At 37.9% G+C, this 15,363-nt stretch overlaps 1 protein-coding gene across 1 annotated transcript; it reads right to left on the bottom strand.

Moving 5' to 3' along the window:
- Positions 1-357: 357 nt before the first annotated feature.
- LOC139739452 (pyrroline-5-carboxylate reductase 1, mitochondrial-like) lies at positions 358-15,363 on the bottom strand. Its single transcript, XM_071650062.1, has 6 exons — positions 15,221-15,363; positions 14,445-14,509; positions 8,895-9,074; positions 7,257-7,469; positions 1,974-2,066; positions 358-561 (listed from the first exon to the last, which is right to left on the bottom strand). The coding sequence occupies exons 1-6, from the start codon at positions 15,294-15,296 to the stop codon at positions 358-360; spliced, it is 831 nt and encodes a 276-aa protein (XP_071506163.1). The 5' UTR covers positions 15,297-15,363.

The following is a 15,363-nucleotide window of genomic DNA, read 5'->3' as shown; positions in this document are numbered from 1 at the left end:
GTAGAAATACCCTTCTGTAGCAAATTATCAGTGTACAGGTCACGTGGAACCAAAGATATAGGGATTTCGTCGTTTCGTCATGGCGGCCATATTGGAATTCAAAATGGCGGCCGACCCAGTAGTCAGATCTCTTGGATCCGGCAATTTTTGAAATCAGCGCCCCAAAATACCCCTCTATGCAAAATTTCACAATTTCCGCCGGATGTGAGCAAATTTTTCACATATCTGCCCCACTATAACTGTTTGTATTTTAATCATGTTCTTTAATAGTTTTAGAGGAGTGTTTCTCATTCATTTTACTTCTTCCTACATGAGTTGGAATTGCGTACCTGACACTGCATCAAGCCCAGCACAGAACTAATTCTTCTTCTGAAACTGCAGCAAGGCATTCAGCTTTCTAGCTTTCAGGCAAGCCGCCTCGACGGCCTCGATCAGGCAGTGCCGAAAGCCGCCCTTCTCCAGTTCATGGATGGCATCTATCGCTGTTCCTCCCGGTGAGCAGACCTCATCCTTGAGCTGCGATGGGTGCTTGTTGCCTCCCAGTACCATTGTGGCTGATCCCTGCATTTCCATTGGAGAAAATCATCAACCATTTCTTTATCGTAACTCATTCAGCTCCTTTAGATTAATGGATTGCAGCCCACAGCATATACTGTAAAACACAATATATTCGCTGTACGAAAATTTCGCGAATCGGAGCCAATGGCCTTTATTGTAGCATAAAACTTTTGCGAATTGCCACTGGCATTCAATGCATATAGTGTAGACAAGAACTTTTGTGTGCATTTCAATTTCGTGAATCTTGGCTCTCACAAAATTCACAAAAAGAAAATGCACGGAAACAGTTTTAGAGTAGGTGATTACTGTTATAACAAATTCTTCAGGACCAACAGTTTTCTTTTGTTATATCAACATTTTGATAGCCAAACAGTACCGTACATAAAGATATACAGTAAGATAATTTTGGGAACTGAGGTTTTACTTCAGTTTACTTAAGTTTAAAAACAAAATTTCGCTATAACTGTGTTCATTATGGGAGTGAACTGTAATTATCTCACCAATTGGGAAAAAAAAAAATAATTTCAGAGATTCACACATTCAGACACAAGAGATATCATCTACACTTGAATTATTAGGGAACGTTTTAATCTTCAAACATGGCACACAGACATACACACTCACATATACTCCTTTGGCTTACAAGCAAAACTGAATGGTCACTTGGGTCAAACAAGGAGACCATTGGAGTTGTATGTGGCACTCAATGTAGTGTGACAAAGGGATGCTAAGTGAAACATAAGGTAAGACCTGACCATTTCAGTTTGTGCAACAACTTGTGTATTTCAAGTTAAAGGGACTTGATTATCCTTTAAAGGCATTATTTACCCTTTGCAGATGAAACAAAAACCCAGCATTAATGCTTCAAAATAGTTTTAAAATGTGAGTCAGGGCCCCAGCGGCAAAAACAACACTGTAAAGATTTGAATCAGTATAATCAATGTTAAGTGTTTAATCAATGTTAGGTGTTTGTGTTACAAAATGTGAAAAATAGTTATGATAAAAATGTTTCTAGACTAAGTACAGTTAAAAGAGTTATGGTTTAGTAGGAAAATAGTGATATCTCCTTATATTTTAGGCTTCATTGAAAAAAATATACAGTAGGATGTTTTGTGATACAACTGACCTACATACGTACACTGTATATGCATCAAATGTGATATCTCAAACATTTTTTTAATCACTGCTCCCAATGGTAAATGGTACCTTGAACTTCTCAAATATTTGACATGAAACATCAACTCAACCAAGCTCTTCTTTTTCATACATGATTGCATGGTGAAACTTTTTTATTGGTATGGAGGCAACATTGACTCACGCAGAGATTACTTCATTTGCAGTGATCACCAAAAGGAGCATGTGAAGGAATGAACAGTTCAGTCAACAGGCTAAAAATAATAGGGTTATAGACTCACCAGTAATGCTTGTGCACTCAGCTTGATTGCCACATCTCTTGGGAGACCCATCTTAACTCCTCCATCAGCAAGAGCATCTATCGCCACGTAAGCCTGTGAGAAAACACACGGAGGAAAGTGCAACTTTTATACCACCACTGCCCCGTCTTCACCTCTATGCCTACACTGCTTGCCTGGTGCCCTTTACTTCAATCAACTTCAATCCCAATCCCTAACTTCAATCCCAAGTGTACCTAACACGAAATACTGACATTACTCGCTTTTAAAACTCTTTATGTGCCACGTTCGCACACCCGACTCAGACGACGGCGTGCCAACTTTGCATATTTTATTCAAATGCACAAACCCGCCCGACCCGATTCATAAACCGCCAAATGCCATGCAGTACAATGAAAACGTTTCACACGATTTCGTTCCTCTCACACACAGCTTCCATTTTATGTGGTGATTGACTAGCAAGCAGTGTTGCCGACTGGATTTGCATGTACCAATGTAAATTCTAAGTTTCTGTCACTGTTTTGTGTGCAAAAGTCATGCTTTTCAATAATGCAAAGCTAGTGGTCATTTGAAAGGAAAACAATCCTAGAATAATTGTCTTTAACAATTTACATCAAAGCAAAGCTTGGCATTTTCTTTACAACTTTGCTCACTACACGTCCAGCTTAACAGAAATCTATAAAACTTGAATATTTTGTAAAGCAGAATGTTTTACAAAAGCATGACTATGTTGGTGTCGTCTCAGAATACAAATGTGGCACACAGGGCCTTTAATACACAATGGCACAAAGAGTTATGGGGGATCACATAAACAGAACTGGAACAAAGTTTTGAAAAGTCAAATTCACATAAATAAATGCAATAAATATCACTGTTCTCCGACATCATCAAGAACTTCAAACTCCCTTGCCAAGAAAAACAAATAGAGGCTCAGGGTAAAAGGGAAGGGGACCGTAATGCTGAGTTCAACCTTTTATCACTGTAACACTTCGGACTTGCTTCCTGGGGGTGAAAGGTGAAAGGTGAAAAGGTGATGTCTCATTATTCTTCCCTATTGACCGATTCTGGTTCGTTGAGGGCAGCAGACAATTTGTGGTACTGGGCGCAGCCATTAGCTCAAATTGCGGTGTCCCAGCCTACCCCCCCCCCCCCTCTTCTCCCCCACCCCCCACGCAACATGTTTATGGCGCACTTAGTAGCAGGAGTACGCGCACTAAGCAAGCGTTCACGCACTCAGTACGAGACGCCTATTGGCTAAAAGAACCATGCATCAGTTTTTCATTCCATGCGCGCGAGAGGGGTGGGGGAGAGGGAGGGGGGGTCGGCCGGGACACCGCAGTAATGGCGCTGCACATGCCGATAATACATAAACCGCGTCACAGAATCGGTCAGTAGAGTACTGGAGTGATGATGTCCCAATCTCATGTTTGAGCATGGTTAATTAATAGCAATCATTCTGTTCACAATTATCCCGGCTACGTTGTGCGTGAGGTTGTTAAAGGCATAATTTACCATTTGCACATGAAACAAAAACCCAGCATTAGTGCTTTAAAATAGTTCTAAAATATAAGTTAGGGATAGAAACAACCACTGTAAAAATATGAATCTGTAAAATCGATGTTAAGTATTGTCAAGCATACAAAATGTGAACAATAGATATTTAATGTATCCAGACTAAACCGTCTGCAGTTACGGTTTATTGAGAAAAATACAGATACCTCCTTGTATTTTAGGCTTTATTGCAAAAATTTTATATGGTGGCATGTTTTGTGGTACAACAGACCTACACACATGCATTAAATGTCATATCTTGATATTTTTTAAAATCACTGTTCCCAAAGGTAAATAAGACCTTTAAGAACCAGCATCCACGGCATTGAGCATGAATGGCTATTGTGATGTCACACTTACGTAGGATGTCTATTGGGATTGCATTCTTTGGCTCTGCCTCTTTTGTTACATTTTCTTGGCTGTCAGCTTCCCTATGATTTTAAACACTGTTAGTCCTAGTTGATTTCTAAGAATTACCACTGAAGCATGAAGAAAGCATACCACCAATTGTTATCATTATCATTAGAGGTGGGCTGTAGAGGGTCAATTTTAGGTCATATTTTCAGAACATGCTCATCACACCTTAGTTTGATGACTTTTTGCCTACTGACACCATTTTTGAAAAAAAGAACGAAAAAAATGCAAAATCCGGGGTGCCCCGGCCGAAATCGTAAAAAATCCAAGATGGCCGCCGTTTTGGCTTCAAATAGACAATTTTGGCTATAACTCAGCTATTTTTTGGTCTATTGTGATGGTTTTGGTGTCTAACCCCATGTTTTAGGGGTCAAGGAAATGGATTATCTTGATAATTTTAGTGGAAAACCTAAGCTTTTACATGAAACTAACCTTTTCCCCATATTTAGGGTTAAATTTCCTTCTCCTTTACCCCTACCCCAACCGCCATATTTTGTCTTTTTTCCCGCATTTTTTTTCAAGTCATGTTAACTACCATACATGTACTTTTGATAACAAGTTCTAGCAATCCATTTTTTTTTTCTACCGACAATACAGCAAGAAATATACAAATAACTTACGGTATATAAATGTACAGTATGTGTCATGCCAATACTGGTACAGCTGTATGTGGCTGGTGCATTCAGAATGCATGGTAACTGTGGAACCAGTATTAAATACTGTATCTGCTTTATAGTGTCCATTAACATTTTGGTCCTAAGACCTTTAACAATATAAATAAATAAATATAATAATAGATAATAACAAATAACTTACATTATACATGGTTTACATATATGTGTCATGCACATATCGGTACATGTATATAGTGTGGCTTGTGCATTCAGGATGAATGGTACATTGTAACAGAAGCCAGTGCTTATACTGTATCTGCTTTGTAGTGCTGATAAACATTTGGTACATCTGTATTCAGACATGTAGTGCATGACACGTATATGGGTAATTCCATGAAGTTGGGGCAGTGTCCATGTAGCATCGTGATATTTGAAAAATACATTTCAGCATAACTCAATATTAATGATGCTATACATTTATTGTTTGTAGGCTTTACATTTGCATTGAGGCCACACATTTTCCTGGAAATTTTGTGCCATTCAGACTCAATTATGATGAAGTTATTAAACAATATGTAACGGTGTCCTGTAGCATCGGGACGTGTCCATGTAGCATCGTGATATTTTAAAATTTCTTCCTAAGAGACAAATTATGGCAATTAGCTTGACCAAAATTTGATGCAATATGCATATTCACTAGATTAGTCAGATAGCAAAATATCTCAAATTTCCTGTACACAGTTTTAATTTTAAAAGAAAATTACAAAATGTATCACGATGCTACGCGGTGTCCTTTTTTGTTACATTTGGTGGACACCGCGTAGCATAGTGACAAATTGTGTAATTTTCTTGTAAAAGTAAAACTGTGGATATGAAAGTTAAGATATTTAGCTATCTGACTAATCTAGTAATTATGCATATTATATCAAATTTTGGTCAAGCTAATTGCATTAATTTGTCTTTAAGGACCAGAGTTGAACTATCACGATGCTACATGGACACGTCACGATGCTACAGGACACCGCTACATTTTTTTAAGATAACTTCATCAAAATTGAGTCTGAATGGCATAAAATTTCCAGGAAAATGTATGGTCTCAATACAAATGTAAAGCCTATAAACAATAAATGTATAGCATAATTAGTATTGAGTTATGCTAAAATGTAACACTTTGTGCCCCAACTTCATGGAATTACCCATATGTAAACCATGTATAATGTAAGTTATTTGTATTTCTTGCTGTATTGTTGCAAGAAAACACCATATTGATAGCTAGAACTGGTTATTAAGAGTATGGAAGTAGTTAACACGACTTGAAAAAAATACGGAAAAAAGTGCAAAAAATGGCGGTTGGGGTACAACTGTAGGGGTAAAGGAGAAGGAGTATTTATTATTATATCTATTTATTTATATTGTTAAAGGTCTTAGGACCAAAATGTTAATGCACACTATAAAGCAGATACAGTACAATACTGGTTCCACAGTTATCATGCACTCTGAATGCACCAGCCACATGACCAGTATTGGCATGACACATACATGTATACCGTTAAGTTATTTGTATTTCTTGCTGTATTGTCGGTAGTAAAAAAAAAATCAGATTGCTAGAACTTGTTAATAAGAGTATGGTAGTTAACATGACTTGAAAAAGTACGGAAAAAAGTGAAAAAAAATGGCGGTTGGGGTAGGGGTAAAGGAGAAGGAAATTTAACCCTAAATATGGGTAAAAGGTTAGTTTCATGTAGTAGCTTAGGTTCTACACTAAAATTATCATGATAATCCATTTCTTTGACCCCTAAAACATGGGGTTAGACACCAAAATCATCACAATAGACCAAAAAATAGCCGAGTTATGGCCAAAAATGTCTTTTTAAAGCCGAAACGGCGGCCATCTTGGATTTTTTACGATTTCGGCCGGGGCACCCCGGATTTTGCATTCTTTTCTTTCTTTTTTTCAAAAATGGTGTCAGTAGGCAAAAAGTCATCAAACTAAGGTGTGATGAGCATGTTCTGAAAATGTCACCCTCTATAGCCCACCTCTATTATCATGAAATATTTTTTATTTTTAGCTTTCAAGTCTAAAGGCATTGATGCATGCAGTTGAATAGGGCTTAAACGCTGTGGATTGATTCACATTGCTAATTGAACCAACCTCATACAGACAGCATTACAAAACAACCTTAAACATGGAAATTTCAACAGGAAGTAAGAAAGATATCAAACTTTTGACTTTGACACAAATATTAAAAGTCATTACTCATCATGGGCCCATCACATTTGATTGTTTGTTTGCAGGTTTCATGTCTTTGACTTTGTCAAGGTACTATATTGATGGAACAAAAATGTAAGATTTCATACATACAGTACGACCTCTGTTTAATATCCAGCCATGTTGAGACCGGTGCCCATCCTGATAAGCTACATTGTATTTGGCCAGATATATGGGAGAATCAATGCTTATGTACATACATTATAGTGTATTTGTCGACCCAGTGGTAGCTATGTAGGTAGTGTAGGATAAAGAGAGGTTGGACTGCAATGTCGTATCTTCTTTGAGGCGGTACTAATATATGCTTCAATTATGCACTATGATCTACAGAATGAACAATCATTCCTGTCCTTCCAGGAATGCCCGCCTTATTTTGTTAACCATGCCAGTTACAGTCGCATCAGTGAGCTACGATTCTACGTTCCACGTAGTACTCACATAGGCTGGACCGCACCCACTGAGTGCCATGGCAGCGTCAATCACCGTTTCATCCCCCTCAATGCACAGGCCCAGCTGTGAGAGGAGAGATTGAAGTATCTTGCCGTCACCCTCCTTGGTGTTCTTCCCGCAGGCAAAGATGGTGGCGCCCTGCTGGATGATAAGCGGAGTGTTCGGCATGGCCCGGATGACCCTACTTTTCGTGGGGAGACTCTGCGAATAGAAATAAAAACACATCGATTTTCATTAAAAGCTTATTGGGAGATTAACCACTTTTACGAAAATACTCAGCACTATGATAGTTATCTTGTTTTTAGGAAACACTAGCAAATCACATTCATGAGCAGACCAGACTTTGCATGTATTCAATTTTGACCCGTTGAGGACGAGTCCCAAAGATACTCGGGCAGGTGTCTATGGGAAACGCGTGTTGTAGCAAAATTAGTTCGTCCTCAATGGGTTAAACTACATGGTTCTTCAATTAATGTAGCGTGCTCAAATAATCACATACGCCCCTTTAGGCAGGCAGCCCAGATCTGTGAAATAAAATGTCATTTTCTTGGTATATTGTTTATAGCTTTCATGGGTGACCTTAATATGTTCCTTTCAATTTCAATGAAAAAAGAAACTCACAAATTATTTTCCTTTTCCTGTACATTTGTTACCAACCTTGCCCTTCTGAACTACAGCAATTAGCAGAGAGATGCCAGCTTATAGGTTCATCTATCATATCCATGAGTGCGGATTGAATTACACACCATCCAAACAATGTACTACTGCCGAGAACAAAACATTACAACAGTATTTGATAACTGCCTCTCTCAATCTCTCCCCACTGATCAATCTTTCAGTCTTCAGCAGTGTTGTCATGGGTACAAAACTTGACCTTTGAAAGAGTAAATTCCTGTATACCCTGATTCCCTTGCCCTGTTAATTTTTTAAAGGTCACCCAAAATTCACTTAAATGACTGATGAATCATAACTATTGTCAATAATAATTCTGATATACAAAGAATTTTATACTATTACTATACTGGGGGCATTCAAGAGCATTATCGTGTATCATAGTTCTGTAAAGCGTGAATTATAGTGTAACATACATGAAATACACAAGTACAACTGTATCAAGAAAACGTGTCAACAATAGCAGTTTTGATTCAGGTCCTAGTTCAGCTAATGCTATATGTATTTTCACACAACTGTGATATATGATTTTTCTCTTAATTCTTGTCTTATGTACATTAAGATATACCAATAATGCAATTTAGCAAATGATACGAAATGTATTTAAACACATTTAATAGAAAGATAACATACTCCCAAATATTTGCACTATGAACCTGGCTTTGAAAAAATAAATATAAATATACATTCAATCCCAATCAATATGATCAGTGATAAAATAACAATAAAATCATACCAATCAAAACAGGATGGAAAAATTCTGGGAAGTGTCTCTGATAATCATGATATTTCATACAATCTTTTGCACAGGTGTACATGACTCCTACCCCCCCCTTTTTTTTTTTTTTTTTTGATAAAGAAAAGGAACACACAGGAAAAAAACAAGCACCACCACATGAACAAAATCACAATCACAATGAAATATTCAAACCAGAAACAGGTGCACACACATACATCTTCAAGAATATCGATGGTGATACCGGCAGCCAGGGAGACGACTAGGTGATCCCTGGTGATGTGAGGGGCAACCTCCTCCAAAACCCTGCCAGCAACGGTCGGCTTGACCGCCAGAAAGATTGTGTCTGCATTTTTCACCAGTTCTGCATTGCCATCTGCTGCTTTCACACCCAAGTCCTGGTTTAGTTTGTAATGAAAACATAAAAAGAAATGAAAGCAATTACACAAAGAGAAAGTGGCATGGAATTTGGATTCAGCAAAAAAGCCAGACCCTCTTTTGTATTAAAAACAAAATAATAATAATGGGCAAGTCCAAGATAAGGTCCCCTCAGAAGGCAAAATTTCATCTTTGCTCAATATTGACATGTTTGGTATCATTTTGAAGCTTATGAGTTGAAGTTTTGATTTCCGTGGAGGAAAAAATGATATTATGTAAATTTATGCAAATTTCAAGGGCCTCATTTGCATATATATGTGAAACACGGCGTTACGTATGGGACATTTATAAAAATTCATATTAATTCAAAGGAAAGCAAATAATATTTGATTAATATGTGGACATAAGAAGTTCATCACATAGTGTAACTTGGTATGAAAATTTTGGGATTATGCAAATGATTATGCAAATTAGCTCGTGTTCTATCATGAGATGTCCCATACGTAACAAAATGAGGTCATTTTTTTAGGTTTTTTCTGAAATTGCTACGGTTATTTTAATGCCCTTTTGGAAAGTTCTAATTTATTGTTTAGAGAAATTAAATACCAGAGAAAAAAGAAAAAAAAAGTAAAAGAAATATTTTTTATTAGGCATTGAAATAATGTTATGTATGGGACAAATGTGTTACATATGGGACATCCTCATACATATTGCATGTGAATGCATGTACATGTAGCTAGCTGGGAAGGTCTCTCAGTACACAAATGGTCAATCATCCTGAAGAAAGCATCCCAACATTGTAGCTATTGTACTTTTTGAGTTATAGACACTTGAAACAATACATGAACTTGACTGAACAATTTTCAGAAAGGGGGAGGGGAAAATGGCAAAATACACAATGAAAAATCAGATTAAAGGGATGGTATAGTTTTTTGTAGAAATGGGGATTCAGTTTTCAACATTTAAAGAGATGATTGGAAACCAATTATATGAATTACTTAAGAGCATGAAATCCTAAGACTAGAGGAATTCAAAGTTTATGTGATGGAGATCCAATTTGAAATGGTTGTGATATATATAGAAAAAAAAATAAAAAGTAAAATGATTTTTTTTTTTTATTGCAAGTGATACACAAATTGTCCTTATTCAGTTTTCAGTAGTAGCCACAACAAAATCCATGGGTATACATACTGAGTTGTGACTCGAATCAATGACCTGACTGCTAGACAGACATCATATATCTACTCGATCACTAGGGTTCCACGCAGCAGGTATTGCTTATTTATTAAACTTAATATTTCTTGTGTCAAGTTGTTTTTTATTGAAACTAAATGGCAAACTGCTCTTCATCAATGCAAGTAAACACTTTAAACTATTCAATTTTTCAGTAGTAACTACCCTGATAAAAATAGGGCATACAAATGTACATACTCAGGTTGGTCATAAAAAATATAGAATATGATTGAATGTGATTATGATGGTAAATATCTGGGGAATATTGCTACCTTGTCAATCTGGATCAGTATTTGAGTAATTTCAACTGATTCCACCTCAATAATTATGCAAAAATTTGTTTAAATGGGTATTTTGCAAAATTATTTTGCAAAATACCCATAAACATGGTTCTCCACACACTAAACGAATGGGGGACAAAGGGCATGCATACCCAGGTTGGTCATAGAAATATAAAAATATGATTGAATATGATTATGATGGTGAATATTTGGGGAATATTGTTTCCTTGACAATCTGGATCAGTATTTGAGTAGTTTCAACTGATTTTACTTCAATAATTATGCAAAATACCCATAAACATGGTTCTTCACACACTAAATGAATGGGGGACAAACTGTCCCATACAGAACTGTCCCATACGTAACACGTCATGTCTGTCTTTAATTAGAACCTGTAATTACAGCTTTTTGCCTAATGACATGAAACTTACCTGTGATAATCTTGAGTGTTGTGACTTTCATCACAGTGAGTTACAAGTTGTAGAATGATATACTTTCAGAGAGTTTGGAGGTTGAAAAAAATGTTTAAAAAAAACAAAATTTTTCTGGTCCCATACGTAACAGCACATATTTTCTCTTCTAGAATGTAATTGTCAAGGTCATTTTTCTCACTTTTTTACATGATTATACTTCTTCTAGATATCAATCACCATGATGAAGTTCAATATCTATTTTTCAGGTCATAAAAGTCTCTGAATGTCCCATACGTAACGTGCGCGTTATCTTGGACTTGCCCTAATAATAATAATAATGAGAATAATTATCATAATAATAACAATAATAATGATAGGAACAACAATAATAATAATGATAATAATAATAACAACACTGATACCAATAATGAAAATTAATGAAATAATGTCTCCTTTAAATCCAGGATAGACTCTTTAGTGTTACACCTGCTCTACCAGAGGGCCCTGCCATTATTATTATTACCCTACCCTAACAAAAAAGTCCTGTGGTACTCCCTGTGGTACTTGTCGGTACCACACAATGTACCACACACTTGTAATGTTACCACAGGAACTGTGTGGTACTGTACCACAGGCTTGTAGGGTACTCCCTGTAGTACTTGTCAGTACCACACAATGTACCACATAAATAAATGTTACCACAGGAACTGTGTGGTACTGTTTTACAGGCTCATGTGGTACTCCCTGTGGTACTGGTTGGTACCACACAATGTACCACACAAATATATGTTAACACAGGAACTGTGTGGTACTGTGTCACAGGCTCGTGTGGTACTCTGGGATGTACCACAGGGCAGTACCCACAGGAAAGTTCCACAGGACAGTACCACTAGACAGTATACACACAAATTGTCCTGTGGTATTTTGGGACGTATACCACACAACAGTACTACAGGACAGTACCACATGAATTGTCCTGTGGTATTTTGGGACGTACCACAGGAGAGTACAACAGGAAAGTACCACAGGATAGTACCACAGGACAGTACCACACTACTTGTTCTGTGGTATTTTAGGACGTACCACAGGACAGTACCACAGGGCAGTTCTACAGGACAGTACCACAGGAAAGTACCACAGGATAGTACCACAGGACAGTACCACAGGACAGTACCACAGGATAGTACCACAGGACAGTACCTCACAACTTCTCCTGTGCTATTTTGGGACGTACCACAGGACAGTACCACAGGGCAGTACCACAGGACAGTACCACAGGGCAGTACCACAGGACAGTACCACAGGACAGTACCACAGGAAAGTACCACAGGATAGTACCACAGGACAGTACCACACGACTTGTCCTGTGGTATTTTGGGACGTACCACAGGACAGTACCACAGGGCAGTACCACAGGACAATACCACAGGAAAGTACCACAGGATAGTACCACAGGACAGTACCACATGACTTGTCCTGTGGTATTTTGGGACGTACCACAGGACAGTACCACACGAATTGTCCTGTGGAATTTAAGGACGTACCACAGGACAGTACGACAGGAATTCCTGTGGTAATTTTCGATGTATAGGCCTACCACAGGAGAGTACCACAGGAACTATCCAAAATACCACAGGAAAATCATAATATGTTGCTATTCCACACAGAAGTACCACACAGTAAATTAAATTCGTAAGTACCACAGAAAAATGCTACAGGATATTCTTTTTTTTTTCTTAACATTTTATACCACAGGACTATCACATCAGGAGAATATCAAACAGCAGTACCACACAGGAGTACCACACAGGAAAATTTCAAGGCAGAATCAACTGAAATTTATAACAAAAATACAAACAAAAAAGCACATATTAATATTCCTCAATTAATTGATAGATGAGTTATGCTGTGAATTATAACAATTGATTTGCCATTACTTATCCTGTCCTATACTCCTACAGTATTACCTATTTAGTGAAAGTGCTGATGAAAAGCATGAGAAATTTCATAAGGACTTCTGTGGTACTCCTGTGGTACTCCTGTGGTACTCCTGTGGTACAAATTTTTACATAGCTCATGAATATTCATAAAAAGCACTCTAGATTTTAGAAAATACCTATATGACTTAAAAAGTCAAAGTATTAATGATGGAACTTACTTTGAACTTTATGAAAGATTGTCTAATTATGTTATGTTATTCCCAATATCATAGATATTGTTATGAAAGTGTAATTTCATATCTTGATAGTAAAGTATAATCGAGTTAGTAACCATGCCTTAATGCTTTACGGATAGGCGGCCATATATATATGTATTGATAGGGTCGATGGCTACCTAGGAATAGAATATGACTATATAGATCTATTATAGGACTAGATTGGCACTTGGCCATTAGACTCTCGTTTGAGGTTATATGTTAGGAGTAGGACAGGTTATTAAGTAGGGCCATGTTTGTCCTGAAATCCATCACTCACCTATCAGGAATATTCCTTGAAATGTGGCTAAAAGTCTCCCAGGTTTTTTTTTTTTCGATCTATCCTGTGTGGTACTCTCCTGTGGTACCATGAAAATGCTGTGTGGTACTGCCCTGTGGTAATGATCGACCTGTGGTACTGTCCTGTGGTACTGTCCCAAAATACCACAGGACAGTTCCTGTGGTACTGTTCTGTGGTACTGCCCTGTGGTACGTCCCAAAATACCACAGGAATTCCTGTGGTACTGCCCTGTGGTACGTCCCAAAATACCACAGGAATTCCTGTGGTACTGTCCTGTGGTACTGTTCTGTGGTACCGGTCCTGTGGTACTTTCCTGTGGTACTGCCCTGTGGTACGTCCCAAAATACCACAGGAATTCCTGTGGTACTGTCCTGTGGTATGTCCCAAAATACCACAGGACAATTCCTGTGGTACTGTCCTGTGGTACTGTCCTGTGGTACTGTCCTGTGGTACTGTCCTGTGGTACCGTCCTGTGGTAATTACCACAGGAGTACCACAGGACTTTTTCGTAAGGGTAGCATTGCCAGGTGCCCATTGACACAAATGGGTCAAGAGGGACATACAGTAGAAGGTAAAAACATCTTGTCGTAGGATGTAGGCACTGGACTGGATTTGAACTTGGGTCCTCCATTGAAAGTCAAGAGTCTTTTCCTCTAGACCATGTGCAGTGCCCCTTTTAAATAATAAAAGGGAGGGGCATGTTCAGTGCTCATCTAGAAATCAAAATTCTTGAGTTATAATTTGCTACTGCATCCTGCAGATACAAAATTGTAGACAAGTTCACAGCTAGGTCACAGAGGCTGATGGTTCCTGATTGTTCGGTTCTGTCAATTCCATTTCCATTTTCTACGTGATACTAAATACAGAGGGCAGATTTTGCCTCGCTGCACTCTCCTGTGACAATATTTCAATACTCCAAGCTCTGACTTCAAGTTGGCAGCCCTGTGACAAAATAATCTTTGCTTTACCTGCAAAACTTGAAGATTTTTTCTCGCTGGATCACTAGCAGCTATCCTGTCTGGTGCAACAGCATCTGTCGAGGATGAACATAGCAGTACAGACAATCAATGAAAGTGTTGCATCACCACCATATTCCCCAAAAGATAAATAATAAATTTGAGGCCAGAGTTTCATATGTACCCCTGCTAAAATCGAAAAAAAGAAAAGAAAAAAGATCTAGTCATGTTTAGTCATAAAATATCTTTATATCCGTCTATACATGTATGCAGAATTAGAAATAGATCTAGACTAGTGCCTGAAATTAATAAAAACCTATAAAAATGTAATAAGTCTATAAATTTATGCCCAAGGTAAAATTTAATCAAGGTAAATGAAAACATCCCAGTCTTAAATTCTTTGACCCTTTGGGAGCAATTTAAAAAATGATGAGTTTGTCTCACTGCCTAACGTACAGTAATACAGGCCTTTTTGTATGTTACAATGTAGATCTAATGACAACGTTAGTCCATAAGATTCGAGGCAGTATAGTAGGAGAGAGAGGGGTAGTAGTGACATTGAGTTCCATACTAAATTACTACATAATGTACTAGGGCAGGGGCAATGTTGGGGCCTACGTACGCTAACTAGTACTACTAGTAGTTGCAGCAATATGGCAATCACATTATGACCATGACACTTGAGTGAGTGATCCGTGATAAGTCATAACAGCTTGCCTCAGCAAATGTTCACATCTTCATGAATTAGCAAAATAATTAGACACTAGACAGATAACAGATAGACTTACTTGCAGCTAGAAGACCCTTGGCGATGGTTTGAGCTATTTTTCCAGCTCCGAGAAACCCGACTGTGCCGTAAGACATGTTTGTTGAATATTGATGACCGAGATCTGCAATTCCTGCTGGATAAAACGGCGAGTATCTGAACGAA

Source organism: Diadema antillarum, unplaced genomic scaffold (genome assembly GCF_040938485.1).
Source record: "Diadema antillarum isolate AM-2024a unplaced genomic scaffold, OU_Dant_1.0 seq00000799_RagTag, whole genome shotgun sequence".
NCBI classification, from domain to species: domain Eukaryota; kingdom Metazoa; phylum Echinodermata; class Echinoidea; order Diadematoida; family Diadematidae; genus Diadema; species Diadema antillarum.
Note: the sequence above shows the minus strand (reverse complement) of the source record. Positions and strands in the feature narration are given on the sequence as shown.

Bases quoted from the DNA above. Each gene is read 5' to 3' on its own strand.
- LOC139739452 (XM_071650062.1), bottom strand. From the start codon at position 15,296: ATGTCTTACGGCACAGTCGGGTTTCTCGGAGCTGGAAAAATAGCTCAA. The intron at 9,075-14,444 runs GTAAAGCAAAGA...AAACTAAACCAG, and splicing joins AAAATCTTCAAGTTTTGCAG to GACTTGGGTGTGAAAGCAGC. The intron at 7,470-8,894 runs GTATGTGTGTGC...TTCTATTCGCAG, and splicing joins CCATCGATATTCTTGAAGAT to AGTCTCCCCACGAAAAGTAG.